This window comes from Caloenas nicobarica, chromosome 5 (genome assembly GCF_036013445.1).
Source record: "Caloenas nicobarica isolate bCalNic1 chromosome 5, bCalNic1.hap1, whole genome shotgun sequence".
In the NCBI taxonomy this organism is placed as follows: Eukaryota; Metazoa; Chordata; class Aves; order Columbiformes; family Columbidae; genus Caloenas; species Caloenas nicobarica.
In genome coordinates, this window is record NC_088249.1 from 16,570,352 (window position 1) to 16,589,369 (window position 19,018).

Genomic DNA, 19,018 nt, shown 5'->3' on the forward strand with positions numbered 1-19,018 from the left:
ATGCCAGTCTTTTAAAATGTAGGGGTTTTTGAACTATTTCCCCAACCCCTAATTTCTGTTAGATAAAATGACACAACAGCATTTCCTGCAACAGAAAAATTCCAGCCCTGAGCTTACTGAGATGTGACAGATATGTAACATAGCACCAGCATCAGAAGACTGTGTCTCCTATGTGGGTTTTAATGAGGCATGCGAGTCTTTGATCTATACCAAGCTTACTCTCAAACTTAACACAACTCTTTTGACAAATTTACAGCAAATTCCTGTACATGTGTCCAAATCTTCTCGTAATACTTGAAGACAATCAAAAGTTCTATCTACCTTGCAGCTTAGGCTGAGGCCTGGGGTGACTTCTTGCTCTGCTGTTAATGTGTCTAGATCGGTCATTGAACTTTGCTGCATACCATCCAAGTTATGACCCTGATGTGAGGCTCAGAAGGACACAATAATTCCTGTATGGGTCCTTCAAGGCTGTTGCCAGTACAAAATAGAGCAGCTAAAAGCACCTTTGGAGATTGTGATTTCTGGAACAACCACAGGTTGTTGCAAATTAGTATCTGGCCTCTCTCCAAATTTATGCATGGCTGGTCATCAGCTCACTAGTATACAAATAAAGCTCTTAAACTGGCAAGGCAGATTCCTGCATATTCCTGGAGGAAGGGGCTTCCTGGTCTATCTGCAAAAATACATCCTGTCTGCAGGCCAAGGGCTTAATGTGTGCATTTAGTGGTTGGCCTGAGGCCCAAGTTATATTTATACTCAGAGCACATACTTCCTCACATCGAAGAAGGACAGAAGTGGCTTTTGGAATTTACTGGAGCTTCAGGAATTAGTAACAAACAGTACTAGTATTCTACATCTCCTCCTCAGTTGAGGCAAAACTTTGTGAAGGCCAAATCAAGGGACTTTTCCCCAAACACCTTTCCTAGAATTTACTATTAAGCTGCTACAAGCTGGGACAGAGCTCTGAGGATTTATGGAGACCTGTGTGAAAACCCGTGCAAAAGAAAAAAAACATTACCCATAAAACACACACTTATAGGCATCTGGGGTTTTTTGGAGTTATGAAGCTTGAAATTAACCAGGTAGCATCTTATACCTGTTATTAATGCAGGCAAATTCACAGTGACTGACAAGCCCATTCTAAACAAAAACTGTGGCCAGCTGATACCTGACACAGTGACCATCCAATCTGAATATTACCACATTAACTGTATCATAAACCCTACTCCTTTGACACATGGAGAAGGACCAGTGAGGGATACCATTGCAGTAGGAGTGCTATACCTGGGTTTCCCTGAGCCATGGAGTCATATATGAGCTTGCAGGCCTTCAGCAAGATGGCAATCTTCTTTTCTGGGGAGTAGGCCTTGTGCATGGTTGTGAACTTTTGAAGGATCTTTTCCAGCACAATGGTTTCAGGCACACTGGTCGTGATGCCAAGGTCAGTGGTAGTTGTGTTTTGTACCACAAGCTGGTTCTCTTTCAGCTGCTGTAAAGATCCATCTTTGTTGTGGATTTCTTTTAAGTAAGAATCAATGGCTTCTTTTAAAGGTTTCAGGACACATTTGTACAAGGCCGTCTCAGCAATCACTTCTGCATAGAGAAGAGAGAACACAGAAGTTCATGATAAATAATCAACACAGTAGTACAGGTGCAAGTAAAACTCCTATGAAAGCATGTGGTTGGTTATTCATGCAGTTCTGCATAGCTGTGAGCAGGGAACAGAAATGACATCCCAGAAAGTAAAGGTTACATTAGCGATACTCTCCAGAAATCCTGGATAGGCCTGAGATGAACATCACTGCATGGTCTCTGCCACTGGAGCTGCAGGAGAGCTCCTGTTGTCCTTGCCTGACTCCTGGCTGGCCAGCGTGCCACTGCCAGGCAGCAGGAAAGCCAACTCTGGGAGGAGGTGAGCAACCTCACCTAACCGTGCTTCTTTCCACAGCCCTCCCCTTACAGATGTCCAGGTGGGATTCATCTCATGTCCCTTCTGACATCTCCCTCTGACCTGTTTGAAATATTCACTTTGGGACAAAATCAATTGCATCCTCAGAGTGCCCCTTTCTCTGCAGTGACTGAAAAGGTGCTGTAGCCACCAGCTCAGAGGCAGACAACAACATATGGTCAGAAGTTTCTGACCCTTACTGCTCAAGTGACTCTAACTTACTGATACTTAAGTCACCTCTTACGCCACCTGTGGATGAGGAAATAGGGTGTGTGTTGAATGTTTGCTTAATATATAGCAGGAGATAAAAGGAAGTGTGACAGACTGTGAGAAACTCTGTTGTCTAACACCTAGAAACAAGAGGCAGAGCTAGAGGGACTGCAAGGGATCCTTTTGTCATCCCTGCACTTGGCAAAAAGTTCTCTGGCAAAAGAGTTCATTCACTCAGTCAGTGAGGAATGAAGCAGAGGGCATTAACATTTATGTATACAAAATGCAACTATTTTAAAGAATCCAGAGAATCAGGCAGCCTGAGGCAGGACAAATTCAAATGGTAAATCTTCCACAGTGGGAATCTCTGTCCTCCACAGGAGAAGACAGTCCTCCCTAGGCTGACTGGACCATATCACCCTGTTAAGGGACTGCCAGTGAACAGGGCTAGATCTAACCATGCATATCTGTGGGAAGGTGTGGAGATCCTTGTGCACACGCAGCTCTACCAAGCAGAACAAGGACACTTCTTCTTTCTGCCTCCTCTCCACCTTCCCTAATCAAGATTCAAGATAGACTTATCTGTGATGACACACTTTCTGCCTTGAAAAAAGGGGTACAAAACTTGCAAGCGTTACATGAGGTGCAAGAGAAATGAAACTGTAGTTCCCCACTCCTAGCTATGGCAAGGGACTGGCAGTCTGTTCTGCTGGGGAGACTGGAGGATCATGTAAAGGATTTGCTGTCTGAGAAAGAAATCAGCGAGGCATGCTGAGACTGGCAGCTCAGTGCCTCTCGGTCCTGGCTCACCACTTAGCTGGGTCCTGCACAATACCAGAGCTACAGGATCCCCTGGCATCCCTGGTGACTTCTGTGGTTGGCCATGTTCTGTGTTGGGGGTCTTTCAGCTCCCAGCTTATTTTAAGCCAACTTAGGGATCTCATAAAGAGCTCTGCATTGGTTCTCAGGTCCTCGAGAAACAGTTTTAAGTCAAAAAAGCATGTGAGTGCACACATGTCTGCCTTATCTGGTTGTAAGTCTTTGACTGTGGTAAAAAATCCTACAGCCTTTGTATATTCCCTCATGAAAGTGCATCAAAAGGCCAGTCCATTTCTTAGCAAGGCAGGAAGTAGCACATTACTCCCTCTCAGGACACTGAATAAGAAGCAACAAAACACCCCTAAACAATCAGAAACATTATTTTTCCTGCTCAAAGGCAAACTACGTCTGTGGCAAAGAGAGGTGAAAGCTGCATTTTGGAGCCAGCTGTGGTCTTGCAGCAGGCAGGACCTGCTCTGAGAAGCACAGAGCGGGATCAAGTGATTCCTCCAACCTGCCACTCAAAATCATTGCAGTCTCGTCCCTCCTTGTGAGACAGTGACTGACCCCTGATCTGGCTGCCACACGCAGGGAGCTCTCCATCCTCCCTGCAGAGCGTGGGGCAGGGGACGAGAAAGGCCATGGGAAACAGCTGGGCAGGGGGAAGTTGGCCTTTTGTGTTCCCAGAGAATGCAGCTCAGTGTGTGTGTGCCTATGTGTACACACACACACACACACGCAAACATGTATTTGTATGTGTGTTTATGCATATGCATATATACATACACGTCTCTCTCACACACACAAACACACATCTCTTCTGCTTAAACTCTTCCCTTTAAAACATTCATAATGGGATTTCCCTCCTCATTGGTCTCCCAGTTTTTAGAGCTGCTTCTCCAAGTGCAGGCAACCACAGAGTAGGCTTCAGTTTGCACCCCTCAGTTTTTAGGAGGTGTTTTATAATTCTGCAAAGCACAACCTATGTCTGCATAATACTGTCTCCCTCCTCACCTTCCCAAATCGTGTCCGAAGATGGTTAAAGCACAGTCACCTACCTAACTGTTCCTCGGTGTAGGAGGCTGGGTCTATAAGAGATGTCAACTCGGTGCTCTGCACTAAGTAACTCTTCAGCTGCGTCATCATCATCCTGATTTCTTGTAACATCTCTGTGCTGGAGCTCTGCTTTGCCATCATCTCTAAACTGTACACTCTGTAGTCCTGCACCAGGTTGCCGAAGTACGAATCCTTGTCCTGTGCCAGCTCCACTATCTTCTTCTGCAGCTTCCTGTCACTAGACAAAAAGACTGTGAAGACATTGGACAGGCTTACAAAGGACAGCCTGTTCTTGGCCTTGCCCAAGATCATGGAGCGTGTCTTTTTACCAGATGAACTACTCAGCATCTCCAGGTCATCCTCGGTGCTGCTGGTGGAGTAGGAGTCTGGCTCGGACACCGACGCATGAGCCACGGTGCTGCCTCCTGGGCCCTCCAGGGAGGAGTGCGAACTTTTCAGTTCAGCTGAGCTGACAGATTTGTGGCCATGTCCCAGTTCAGTCTTGGTGTGTGTGCGAGTGGCACCACCCGCCACTGTAGCTGAGCTGTTCTTGCACAAAGCCTGTGCCGTGGCTGTCTCTGCCACTGTTCTTTGCTTTGACTGGCAGGAGCTGGGGATCTTTGGTACCTGCGAAAGCCTCTTTCTTCTTGGTGGTGGGATAGGAGGTGACTTTCCATTCTTAATGGCATTGCTTTGTATCTCAGGCGTGGCCTTCTTCTCTGCAGGTTCAGGCTTTGTCTCCTGAAACTGTGACACAGCCCTTTCGGGAACCTCCCCAGGCATTTCTACAGCCTTTTTGCACAGCAACCTTTTATCTCTGTTCTCTGCACTTGTGTCTTGTTTTCCTTCTGTCCGTTCCCCTTTCAGCGTTTCACAACTTCCAGGCTTACCCACGCAGCTCTCCTCTGAGGTCCTCTCGCACAGCCGCCTCCGTGGAGGAACAGAGGGCTGGGAGCCCTTCTTGGGGCTCACTGCCGAGGGTTTGTTGACTGAGCAGCTCTGCTTCCCGTCTTCTTTATTGTCACCGCCCTCAATTTTCATTTCCTTGATACTCTTTCCTAGAGGCTGAAGAAACAGCTCGTTTTCTTCACAGGCAGTCATGGGGTCCTGCAGGAGCTTCACAGAAGATTTCCGAACGAGAGCGTGAGAAGGTGGAGGCGGAGGGGGGCGGCGGGGAGATCTCCTTTCAGCAAGCGTGGTGGCAGGGGGGACATCGGTGCTCACAGTATGGCTTTGAGGAGGAGGTACATCTGGAGGAAAAGGATTACTGCACTCTTCTATAAAAATAGGATTCACGAACCACAGCCTGTCATTTCCTATTGACAGCTCAATTTCACATGAGCAGTGGTTTGTGCTACTTGCAAAACACTGGGTAGATCTTAAACTGTCTGCCTGGGCAGTGCTGAAAGCAGAGTCTTTTGCAGGGTGAGATAACTCCTCTCCTCTTCTTCTGTAGTTTAAGGAGGAATCCCAGAAATCTGTCCAAAGAAAAAGAAAGAAAAGAAGTATGAAAAAATGCTCTGAGAGAATTGTAGTTGCTAATGGAATGTAGAAGTCCTGCTTTTTGTTAAAAGAAATGGTACACACACTTTCACACCTCTACACAAAAGGGTGTGAAGAAAGGGTCATCTGTTTTATGTGTGTGAGATGGTTCAAACCAGGGGACAAGCTCAGAAGCTTCACCAGAAACCTCTTTCTTGCCAATTTTAGATCAATCATTTAGTGAAAACTGTTAATGCTGTGCGGCCTATGTAGTTTGAGTAGGGAAGTACAAGTAACAAACATGAGTGATTGCGAAAAGCGTCTGTGGCTTGTTCAGTGATCACTGCCCTCCAGACGCAAAGAGCTGTGGACACGTGTGGTGAGGGTGTGAAGATGTCAGGTGAGTGCTGTCTCCCTCTTGCTGACCGTGGGAAGGTGTGGGGCTGAGGTGTGCAGCCTGGATCCAACATGCACCAGGAGCACAGGAGACATCAGATTAAGATGACTCTACTGTGCAGCAAGCTCAAGCGAGAGAGTCTGTTCTACACAGAGGTCTGATCCTGCTTTGCAGTACAACCATTCCAGAAACATATGGCTTTAAATACCTGCCACAGATGAAAATTACTGTTACTGTCTACAGTTCTGGATGACCATTATCTATAGCCATGCCCATTCTGTTTTGGACCTTGCCATGAGACTCCTGCCTGCAGGTGTAGGACAGGAAAGATGGTACGAAAGACTGCGTACACAGGAAGGTTGTATACTGAAGGACTAAAGAATATTTAAGTATTTCAGTGCCATCAGCTGTAACTGGGAAAGGAAGATGGTGTTTCAGATGCAAGTAGCCATTTCTATGTCTCGCAAACCTCTTATTAGAATTAATTTTGCAGTAACTTGTTTAAAAAATAAACCTACGAAGTGTTTGTACATCTTTTGGATGCGTTCAGTATAATATTTAATCTTCTTCCCTTCCCCCATAGGTGAGTTCTCAAACCTGCTTGCCCTACCAGTCTGATTGCTTTTAATCACTTAGATGCTAATCTGGGGTCTGCTACTGGAAGCACGAGGATACAGAGGGTCCTGCAAACCCTGTGTGTTCTGACCAAGGGAAAGGGCATAAACCTCTGAGGGTATTCACTGTGTGAATAGAAGTAGATGACCACAAATTTAGGGACAAGGGGAAGATAGGAAATCCTGGAAACACAGGCATGCAAATAAATATTTCAGCATGCTTGGTCCCTGGACACAGAGCTGACATGGATGGCACACTCTTCTGCATGGACTTAGGATGCAAATGGGGCTGCCACACGGCTCCTGCACCCTGCCCTGTGCTTGATGTCAAGCTTGTCTTGCTGCAAAAACATCACGTGCCAGGCCCAAGAGGAGATGGATGATGCTGCACACATGTGGGATGACCCTCAGTGCTGAGCACGTAGTACAGCTCTCAGGACTGTGCCCTTAGCTGTGCCATGCCAGGGCCCCGTTCTTCTGTCAGCTGCACCAGCATAGCCCCCAGCCCATCATGGGGAAAAGGGCACAGAAAAGCCCCAGAGCAGCTCAAAGGGACTTCCAGTTGGGAAGGTCACAGCAAAACTCAAAACAGCGAAGGAACTCTTCAACTAAAGTCACATAGCACTTGAGGGTGAAACACATTCAGATAAAATCTTTCCCTTGCCCACTTCGTCCCCAAAGACAGACAACTTGTTCCTGGTTTTCTCCCTGGTGCAGCTGTGACTTTTGATGGCTTCCTGCTTGCAGACAGCTCCATGCCGTTGCCGGAAAAGCCATCTTCTTCCTGCTGCCACCATGACCTGCCCTCTGCAGGGCTCTGCCTTGTCCCCTCAGTGCCCTGAGCCCACTGCAGACCTTGCCTCCCTCTGCCAGCCATGTGGTCCCCTGGGGCACAGCTAACTGTCCCAGGGACAGGGGCTGACCCCTTTGCCCCAGCTGGTGCCAGTGCTGCAGACAGGGCAGGACAGGCAGGCTGCTTCCTTGCTGCCCCTCTGCTCCCTCTAACCAAGCATTGCTAGAACATGGCCACAGAGGAAGCCATGCACAGGTGAGCTAAAAGACTGTCCATCCCCATTAGGATAATATTGCTGATTTAGCCTCCCGCAGCCTGGGCTAGAGTCCATGGGCAACTCAACCTCAGCAGCATGTCACCATGTTTTCCCAGGGAGGCTGAGGTTAGATCAGCTTAATTCTCTGATTTCCTACCATGAGAAGGAGGAGAACAGAGAAGCTTAAAATAAGTGTTGCCAGGAACAGCAGCACTTTTGACAACAGAATTCAGGAACAGATGTGCAGATGCAACTGCACATAACAGCATCACACTGCTGAGACCCTCACATCTGAGACTGTCTGGGGCATGATTTTCTTTAAATGCTCCAATTCTACTGGGTATCAGCAAATGCAGAACAGTGGAAGTTGCTTGTTTAAGTCAGACTATAATACTGGGGAGTCTCATGAGCTGAGGAAATGGTGAGTAAACCAACCTATAAAAGGGAAGTTGGTTATTTTTCTCAGTAGTGGCCAGGATAAGACACTGTGATGAAAATGCAATGCTTCACTCAGACTGTGAAGGAGACCAGATGAGGTGGTCCTACCAAGGGTTACACAGCTGCTTTAGAGAGGGTGTTGCCCAGTCTAGCCACACTGTCTCGTACAGCAGGAAAGGCAATTTGATCGTCTCCCATTGCTGTCCTGGCTCTTCCCTTGGCTTACGCTCTGTGAGAGATAATTAAGCAGTTCTTTGAGACTTTGGCATGTCTGCTATGTTATGTGCTCTTTGTGCAGTGCAATCACACTAATTCTCCTGCTGGGTTGCCTTCTATAGCAGTGAGGTCAGGACGAGAGGGCCTGCAGTACATCCTCTTTGACAATATACATAACAGCTAGATCCTTTGCAGAACAATCCAGCTTGTAGGTAGATATCTATCTTCTACCCCCTCAAAAATACACATGACTTTGAAATAAATAAAAAGAAACAGATGAGAATTTCAAACAATGCTAGCTTTCCTTTGGGAGTGCCACACTGGACAGCACTTATTGTTTGTGTACCCATTTGCACTCATGAAATTTTGTTCCAGGAAGCAGTAAACAGCATTACTCATTACTTCAGCCTGCTTGACTTTACTGAGACTGCATGGCACTCCAAGAAGCTAGCATCATTTCCCGGGAAATCTTTACAGAACAGTAGGTTTTCTTCTGTTGTCAGAAACTTTCCTGGCATGCAACGTACTGTGACAAGCAAACCTCCAAGCATCACAACTTTTATGACCACCAGTGTGCAGGAGAGAAGGAAAAAGACTACAACCAACATTGCTTTGGTGCTTGTGCTTTAGTTAATCCTTCCTTTCATAAGTCGCTAGAGACTATTGCCTGAGTCAGGATGTCTTCTGCTGACTCAAATTAGACCAAAGGTTGGAGAATCATGATATGCTTCTTACATTTTAATCCAAATGTTTACACTTGTTATAATAAAATTAATAATAAGTTTGCAGCTTTCTCAAGTTACAAAGTACCTTTCTTTAAGCAATAAGTGGTGACTGGACACCCACACTCAAGGATGCTTTGACGAATTGAAACATATTGAAAATAGAGGATGCTGAAAGTGTTTGAGGCAAATCCAATGGCCAAATTCAACAAAGCTGCCTGAACTGAAACCAGTGGGGTTTGCCCATGCCTTCTGGGAGGTATAATGCAGAAGATCCAAAAGTAGATCCCCAAAGCCCCAAGGTCCTCTACCAAGTATCTCTAAGTGAGCTAACTCTTCAACTTTCATAATTCTTTGGCTGTTCTCAATAGCTGAGGGAAAGCTGAAAAGCAAAGTGACATGAGAGTGGCTAATTGTAATAGCTGTCTCAAGTGGAGTATGTTAAATGGGAAGGGATAGGAAAGAGAGCTCATTTAGTTAACAGAACTGCATTTCCCAACTCTGTAACTTGATGCATCTGATCTAAAATCTGCTTGTTTGGTGCTGTCACTAAAAATAACATTTATTTTTGTATCTTATTAGTGTGAGGCAAGAGAATGTGCTGGGACACTACGCATTTCTCTACAACTAGAAATCCTGCAAGAGGAAGCAGAAATATCAAAATTAAAAAATATCACACTTCCATCAGCATTGCCCCCACACATCTGACGGTGCGAAGGTGTTTTCCTCTTTTCCTGTGCCTTGGATGCCAACTACTTCCACTGTGTGTGAGCTGTCCTGAAGAGGCAGTTGTTGAAAGCCCCAGCTTATACAGTGAGACTGTAGGTCCCGCCTCCTGCCCATAAGTCCAAGTAGAGGCTTATGTCCAAAGGGGTGAGATTATGATCATAAACATCTTCTCTCTTGCATTCAGGCCTCCTCAGCTATTCTGAAGACAATAGTTCATCTATCCTCCAGTTGCATTATGTGTGTACGAGGCACCATGGTTCTCACAAGTCTGAGTGAAACTCTGGCCGCTTTGAGGGACTTACCTGTCCCCAGACTAGAGATAATTTCAAGGTCTTGAAAGCTACTGGCTTCTAATATTGCTTGTGGCAGCTTCAGGGTGAAGGGCAGCAAATCTCTGTAAAAAGAAACACAGTGGAAAACCAACAAAAGAATAAACCCCACAACTGTTAGGAACCCCAGATTTTACTGTTGGTTCTACTGATTGAATTGTCTCACAATTTCAGCTCTGTTCTGCAAAGTCCTGAATATTGTCAAAGGAAGATCTCACAGCCAGTAAGGCATCATGGACATTGTGGTGGCCTGGGTTGCTCTGGTTTCACAAGAGATCACCAACTCCTGTGGCCATGCTTCATGCGGTGCTGCTGGCTTAACCACCACACCTTGGCTTCCTCCTCCAAAAATAGCAGGAACATCTCTCACCTCAGGGGAGGCCACAAGGTTTGAAATACCTTCACATGAAAAGTGAGGTGTTGCAAATGGTAATAATTGCAATTAGAAAAGCCATTTGTTTTGGTGTGGAGGGGATTTTCAGTCCTTTTTCTTTCTGTTTACCCATCTCTCCCCACCCTGCTTCCTCTTTTGAAAATCAGTGTTTAGTGTAAGGCACAGGGACATGGCAAGACACAGTGGGGTTAGGGAAAAAGATTCCTCCTGGGGAAGGGAAGTCCCTGGGTGAAGTGACAGTCAATGACAAAGCGCTGTATGACACTAATAAAACATATATCCCTCTATTCTCTGCTCTCAGGCTTCTGATTTCTTGCTTTCTGGAAAGATGCTGTGTTTTTACTGAAAAAAAGATGCAGTTTCTCTGAGGATGTTAGTAGCGTTTCACTGAAACGCACTCTAAACCTCAAATAATTTAACGGAGCTCTTGGCTGGCGGTGAACTGTTCAGGTTTGCCTCTTGCCCAATGAGAATTTGCTAAACCTGTTCCCACCTCAATTCCCGACCAGAAAAGCGGTAATAATAGTCCCTAAAAGGTAGCAAGAAAGGCACAGGATCATTTTACATGTCTGTTAACAGAGAAATGCAGGGGTGCCATTTTTGCCCTTATTAACAGATACATATCTTGGTCATGTACTGTGCACTCCATGGGTTCTCTGTGCACCACTGAGCACTCTGTTGTCACATTGTTTGATGTAAACTGATGTGATCCCAGGATTTATTTTTTTGTGTCAGATATCAAGTTTAAAAGAGGAAGGGGGTCCACGTACCTTCTGCTTTCTTTGCTTGTTATTGTTATATTCATAAGTAGTTCCCTTCTCTTCCATTCTCTTTTTCTTTTTTTTATTTTTTTGGTAGAAAAATACATCTAAAAATCAGGAAACGTGGAGACATTTCCCTAATAGAAAAAAACCTGTTTTCATTCATGGGGCAGCAGCTTGCAGACAAGCTACTGGGTCACCCTTTACCTACAGGTGTTATTTTTGTGACCTAAGGTAATCTAGCCAGGCCAAACTTTCTTTTGAGAAGAGCCTGTCAGCACTGATAAGCCATTTCCAGCTATTTATGGGTGACTATTTACTACAGCCCTGAGAACAGATCCCTCCACTCACCATCTCCTACAAGCTGCCAGCAAATGGCAGGTCAGTGCTTAAGCAGCCTTTTTATTACCTGCTTCTCTCAGAAAATGTATTCCCTATTTACCTTGTCTTTTGACAACAACCTGAGAAATCACATGAAGCATCTGAATGTGGATTTGATGCTCAGAAGTAAGATTTATTACAGGAACTAACAGAAAAGCTTTCTTTCTTTCTGGAGCTCTTTCTTAAGCCATGGTCCTTTCTGCAGGAAAGCAGAAGCAAGCAGATTTTTCCTCCCACCAGCCATTCGACTAGAAAAGACCAATTCTTGTTTGCATTTTGGCTCTCCTTTGCTCTTTTGGTAAGACAGAAACCTTTATATGCTTCCAAGGGTTAATTTATGCCCACTTTATAGGGTCTATACACATCTAGATCATAGAATCATAAAACGATAGAATAGTTTGCGTTGGAAGGGACCTTCAAAAATCATCTAGTTAAACCACCCTGCAATGAGCAGGGACATCTTCAACAAGATCAGGTTGCTCAGAGCCCCATCCAGCCTGGCCTTGAATATTTCCAGGGATGGGGCAACTACCACCTCTCTGGGCAACCTGTGCCAGTGTTTCACCACCCTCACTGTAAAAAAATTCTTCCTCATGTCTAGCCTGAATCACTCCTCTTCTAGTTTAAAACCATTACCCCTTGTCCTGTCATAACACACTCTCCTAAAATGTCTGTTCCCATCCTTCCTATAGACTCTTTTAAGTATGGAAAGACTGCAATAAGGCCTCTGCGAAGCCTTCTCTTAAATGTCTTTTCATTGATGGGAGTGAGGCAGCATGCAGTCCCTTGTGGGCAGGTACAAGTCCTGGCAGCGTTGAACTCAGCTGGCTGCAGAAGCAGCCCCCAAAATAGTGCGAGTCTTCCTGGCTGGGTAAGCTGGAGCACGCTGGATCATACCATAGATAGACCGTTCCTACTGTGTGACCTAACCAAGTCACTAACATGACTGCCTTGTAAACATATTCTGAATCTGCTTTGCCCTCTTAAATGGAAATAACTACTTTAAGAGTCATCTAAGTTTATGAAGGGGAGGTCAAAAGTTTACATCCAACTCAAAACCAGGCCTGCTGCAACAGGAATGGGGTGAGGAGGTTGTGGAGGTAATGCTGCAGTGCGCTTATCACAAACACACAGGTTAGAGGAGAGTGTGGACACATAGGTTTAATTACACAAGGGGGCTCATTGGGAATCATCAGCCGCTGATAGAACCTTGCTGTAACGAGAATGACCTTACAGGTCTTTCCCATCTCTGTGCCCACTACATTTGATATTTCTAGGCTGAGCAAACAAACAAGGTCTATTCTTTATCGCTTTATTTGATGTTTAAATTTTGGTTAAAGAACAGAAATCGTTTCAGGACTACTCTCCTTGACAGATTCCCTGTAGATGACTAAGTGCTCTGAGTATCCTGCAGGCAACAGTCTGCTAGCAGGTTTGTGAAGTCACTGCCAGGTATGTGTGGATGCTTAAAGCTGCCTTTAGTAAGAGATGGTGTTGTGGTCCTCTGGTTAATCCAGGATCCTTTTGCCTCCCTGCCCTGCTAGCCCCAGTCTTGTGCCTTGGTCCTCTGTGAGTGCAGCCATACAAACCTTCCTCAGATAAAGCTTCCAGCTTCAGGGACAGCTGAGATTATGGTGTGCCTAGCTAAAATCTGGGTTATCTGGCACCATCGTATATACGCATCTGAAAGACCTCCTGGTCTGGACAGTTAGAGGAAAGCAGAGGAAAAAGCAAGAGCTGTGCTGCAACTGGATACTGGGGAAAGGCAGTCCAGAGAGGAGAGCAAAGCAACCCCTCCATGGAAAGCAATGAACCCAACTCACCTACTGACACAGTAGAAGGCAATCAGTTTGAAGACATCCTCAAATACAAGGACAGATCCTTCCAGGTACAGAACTGATGAAAACCAAAAAAGACAGTCAGCAAATATTTCCTTTGAGCTGTATGGTAAAAAAACTGGTGGGTTTCGCTCACACATCTTGTATTCTTTGATTGTCCGGTGTTTGCATGGACTATTACGAAGAAGCATAAACAATTGGCTTCAGATAGCCAAATGCAATGAGATTCTTCAGGGAAACACTAGAGAAGAAACATCTCAGCCCGGTTTTCTGAATGGTTAGCTCAAGATATCTGAATGTTGTGACAGTAATAGAAACAATGGGAAGGAAAAAACCCCACAAAACAAAACAAACAAAAACAAACAAACAAACAAAACCCAACAACAACAAAATCACAGCCAAAGGGTTTGTTACAAGCCCATCTATCTCTAAGGACATGCAGATCTGCAATACATAAGGGGCTGATCTTGTGACTCTCCATGCTGGAATCTGGTTTGGTCTGGATGGACAAAGTGCTTTGAAGCAAAAAAATAGAAATTACTGTTTCATTACTATGTGTGTGGGCTCTGACCTGGGTCACACAGGCAGTGTGAGCACAGCCTATTTGTATCTTCCCTATCTTCTCCCTCCTATTGTGTTACACAGTGACAGCACTTTCCTTTAAATGACAAAATACAATCTACACCACATTGCAGAGTTCTTCAAGATGACCTCCTTTATAATAGCATTGTGTAGCTCAAATCTCACATGTTATTATAGAATTTTTGTCTGCTAAGCTAGAAAAAATTTACCAGCTGGTGAAGAAAATTTCACAATGACCGATAATCCAAGGCAGAGAGAAAGAGATGGATCTGCAGGAGAGAGGTCTCCAACTTTGCTTCTGCTTTATAGTCTCATAAATTGTCTGTGTCCGTGTGTATGTAACACATCATCACAAACAGAGACTGGCGAGTTTAAGGAAATCTACAGTGGTTTCTGAAAAATGCCTGCTTACTGGTGGTGGAGAACTGGAGCCCCAGAGCTGCAGCATTCCTGCCACAGGAGCACACCGGGAGTCCTCAGGGAGCAGCACCAGCTCAAACCGACATAGCGGTGCCCGCAGCTGCTCTGCATCTTCCTTCGCTCTGTTTTCTAGGCTACAGTACAGAGTTGTGGACACAAAGCTCAGCTACCATGATTCAGCTTCCTCAGTCCTCCATGATTCACAGCCCTGTGAAAAATCTCCAGCTCCTTGCCCTGCCTGGTTGTGAGTTCCCCCACAAAGCAGGGCCTCCAGCACCAGTGGGAGGGAGACATCTCCTGCCTCTCCTCTCCCCCAGCTCTGTGTACTGGCCCTTGTTCTCTAGCCAGCAGAGAATCCCACTGGAAAGAAATACTCAAGCTTGTCTCTTTTTCAGCTTCACAGTTCATTCTCCAAACAAGGCATTTCCTCCTCTTACTTCTCCCTTTCTCCTAGCCCAGGCCCTGCAGGTTGTTACTTTGGGTTGAATACACCAAAGTAGGCATTTTTTTAAAGAGGCAAAGGCTGTCTAATTCTCAGAAGTCATTCCTAACACCAGTTTGTGTTGGATCATCATGAACAGATCAACCTTAGTGTGTGCCCTGATACCAGACTGCAAAATAGAATTTAAAGCATACTTTGCAGAAAGCAATTCCTTTCCCTTACTTTCCTCCCACAACTGGAAAAATAAATGTTCAGCAAGTTTTTTTCTTTTTCCTTAGTAAGAATCATGTTTCAGTCAGGGATTTTCATTAAACATCTACCATGAACCATTTCTGTAGTTTGAAATCCATCTGCTTTGCAGCTCTGACACAGGAAACAAAATAAAGAAAAAACCCAGTGCTGTTCCAGAGAATTAACCAAAACCCAGGAGTCTGAACTCACTCAGAACTCCAGCAATTAAATAAAGGCCTTTGTTCAGACGACAGTTTCGAGGACTTTTTTTCTGTTAAGAACCACATGTTCACTTTGGCGTCCTGAGTTGCAGGTGTATGTAGGAGAGTGGGCTGCACCTGTACGTGTTTACAGAGGTGAGCAGATCTCTTGGATTTGGACTAGTGATTGTTTCTGTGCCAGGAAGCTCTGCCACTTGGGAGCTTGAATTCTAAACAAAAGGATATTAGTTTGAGCCCCTCAGTGCCAAAAATATCTACATATGTCACCGTACAGATACTCCTCCTCTCATATATATACTTAAAAAGCATAAACCACCACAAATCGCCAGGAATTATACAGCTAAAGCAGTCTAGATACAAAAGCTGCTGGAGCTTGAGGACAGGAGTTTTCAGCAAGTGGTATTCAGAAAGATTAAGTGTATCTTAAGTCTGGAATTCGTCACAGAGAGAACCCCAGCTCTGCTGAGACATTTTTGGGTGGCCTGCAAATAAATAAGAAAAGAAAAACACTGCTTTAGATGGATTATTACTCAAGGTACTAGCACCACCAGGATCAATACTCTGCCCCAAATTTATTCTGAACACTGACAGCGTCAAGCAGCCTCCACAGGGCTACCACGGCCACCGGACCTGCTGCCAGCACGGCACCCATGGGGTGCTTGCAGCCTTGCAATCTCCCGTGGGGAAGGTCTTTCTTGGGAAAAACTGTAACACTTTGCCCTTAACCTGTTTTTATCTAGACACTTTATGACTGCCAGCAGGCATTACTAACAAGCAGAGCTTCTGAACGCTTTGCTGTTGGATGGCAGATGACGGACTTGGGACAGGAACATCTCTTGTGGGAATGGTTGTGGAGATCACTAAGTGGGTCCTGATGCATGTTTCTGATTCTTGGAAAGATGCAGAAAACAGCAAGTTTGTACAGCTAAAAGGGCTCTGCTGACTGTTGGGGACCATGTATCTCTCCCCCAGCACCATTGCTGCCCTCAGGGCACCCTGCTCTGAGCAGGTGGTCAGGAAGAAGTGCTTTTCTCTGGCTGTGGATGTGCTGTGGGCAGATGAGGACATTTCACTGATGTGTGCGCTGCTGCTCAAGGAAGGATCATGATGTTGCCATTTATAGGAACTCATGACTCTTGCAAAAGCTACAAGCAGACACTTTTCTGCCAGACTGTTGTAACCATGCTGAAAACTGTAGAGACAAAATTCATCTTTATTTGGCTCATAAAACTACGCTCAGGGCACTTGAAGAGCAAGGAAATCTCTACATCTCACCAGAACAGCAGCAGGATGTCAAGAATATGACCAAAAGGAACAGCAAAAATAGGCTGGGTTCTATGAGCCAAACATATTGCCATCAAATATTGAGCTTTAACTGATATTTAGAAGCCCACAGAAAAAAAGTCACCTTCAGGAAATAAAGGGGAAAATGTGTAGATCATGGGCAATTTTGAGCAGTCTGAAGCAAAGATACTAGAATTAATTGTACTTTTTTTTTTAATGGGTGATGGAAGTATTAATAACATGCATTAGTAGTTCGCTGATGACCATACTCTATTTTGTGTCCTTTGTGCAATAAATGAAGAGGATATGGACATTGCCAGGTTATGAACTGCCATAAATACTTACGAGTTTCATCTTTCCCATTACTAAACCACATGCTCTGAAAAGTGTCATCTTCAGGCACTGACTGGAATCTGTCTTCATGTTTTCTTTACTCTTTTGATCTCCCTATCATTTCTCCATCCAGATGCTGATGTTTTTGAGTCACACTGTCCCTGGGTATTCTTCCTTCCTTTCCTCTTTGATTTTTCCCTGCAGAATAGCTAGTCCTGTTGTTCTGGTCACATGGACAAACCACCCCAATTTCCATCTTCATACTGCTTACATAGGCTCACAGGACCCAATTACTTCAGCTTCTTCTTCTCTAATGGCACTGTTAGTCCTCTTCACTGTTTTTAGTGTCTGTGTAATCCTTCAGAGACATCTGAATTCAAAGATACAAATTCTTTATTCTGCAGCAGTTGTGTTGGCAGAGGACTACTGAGAACACAACCATCCTCAGAAGTCCTGCTTGCGTCTGCTTGAGATGCTCTTATCTTTCCAGTTTCTGGCAGACTGTGAGATTTGTCATCATGGGAGTGATTCCACTTTTCTATTTCTATTTTAAGATTTAAGATTATAATTCCATAGTCTCCTAATCAGACCTCTCATTGGTGTTTCCTTCTTTTGATGTAAGTCTCTAGCTCGATACCACAGTTGTCATGACCCTGCTTGCACTGACCTTTGCAGTAAGTGGCACTGGCCAGTTTTGCTGCTGTTCTGCCACCCTCAGCCCTTTACTCATGATGAAGGTGGGATCACTCCAAGTCGGAGGTTACCAGCTTTCCTACTTCCAGATGCTGGTGTTTCCAGCTGTTGCATGGGCCAGGTTAGCAGATTTCTGCCCCTGGGAAATGAGCCCTGGGCATTGTAATAGAAGACTGCAGTGTCTACTGTAACCCTGCTGTTGAGGCTGTTGCGTTTGTCACGATACACTGCACTTCTTGTACCTGCCGTGCTTTACAGAGCTGCGTAAAAGCATGATGTAATCCCTTCGGGTTATTGCTTCTGATCCCTGAGCACGTGCAAATCTCCTTCCGGCCCTTATTCATGCACTAGGCTGGTGGTGGTATTAACAGAATGTGCTTTAGCTGGATAGAGGGAAATTTAGATTACATTGGTAGATGTCCTTAGGGTGTTCACAGTATCTCTGCAACAGCTCTATTTGTTTGAAAGTTCCTAGTATCTGTCCCTGACGTTGTTTCTTGTATTCCTTTCTGACGACCTTCTGAACAATATTGTATGGCCTTCAAGTGCTGTGTTCTTGAAAAACACTGTCACTGCTTATCTGTTTTCTCTTGTCAAGGTCTTTTATTTCTTCTGTAATCTGCTTGTTCCATCTGACGTCTAAGCTGTAGTTTCCTTTTTGGTTGCACAGTTGCAGACTGTCTTGGGCAAGCCAGGTCTGTTTTGTCTTTCTTATCTTTCCTGGTGATTCTTTCATGAAACTGTCAGTTGTTTCTATTTTTCCTCAATGAGGAAGGGCAGAAACTTCCCTGGTTTGGACTTCTGCCAGAGTCTTCTGTTGTGCATCCAGTTCGTGCATTCTCACAGGATTTCAATTTTATGGTTTCCTACAGAGTTTAATCTTTCTGGCCACGATGGAAAACATCACTGCTAGTGGCAGTTCCTGGGAAATTGAAACTAATGAATTACAAAAGTGATACAGTGTTAATCAGCTTGGGTCTTGAGTGTAATAGAAATCTATTTTTAAACTGTGTTTTTCAAAAAATATAATTGCATTGTGCAGAACGAAATTAATGCCGTTAAAGAAGACGCAAAACACAAGCTTTTGCACTCTTCTCAGGCTGTGGTTGGGTGGGAGGAGACGCAGCAGAGTGCTCTGTTTCACTGTGCACCATGTCCATACCCTGGTGCTAAGAAAAAGGAACGTCCTCACATCCAACACAAACAGGGATCTTGGCTGCTCCACTGTACATTGTCTCATCCATATTCACCCAAGCAGATGGGCATCACCTTCAGGTCCACTCAGATTTTATGTTTTTAGTTCAGCATAAACTTCTGCTGCTGCCTGGTCTCGTTGCCTCTGTTGCAGGATGCTTGAGCAGAAACGTGGTACAGTCATTTTGCTGCTCTTTCCTCCTTATTGCAATGAGTGTTTCAGCACGGGTTG

General features: G+C 44.9%; 1 protein-coding gene across 1 annotated transcript in view; it reads right to left on the minus strand.

Moving 5' to 3' along the window:
• Window positions 1–19,018, minus strand: part of RIN3 (Ras and Rab interactor 3) — a 69,828-nt gene that overhangs the window by 14,159 nt on the left and 36,651 nt on the right. The window contains exons 4-7 of the mRNA XM_065636032.1: window positions 13,372–13,444; window positions 9,986–10,077; window positions 4,039–5,514; window positions 1,288–1,596 (exon numbers count right to left, since the gene is read on the minus strand). Coding sequence (XP_065492104.1) covers window positions 1,288–1,596; window positions 4,039–5,514; window positions 9,986–10,077; window positions 13,372–13,444 — 1,950 coding nt within the window. The remainder of the gene's footprint in view (window positions 1–1,287; window positions 1,597–4,038; window positions 5,515–9,985; window positions 10,078–13,371; window positions 13,445–19,018) is intronic.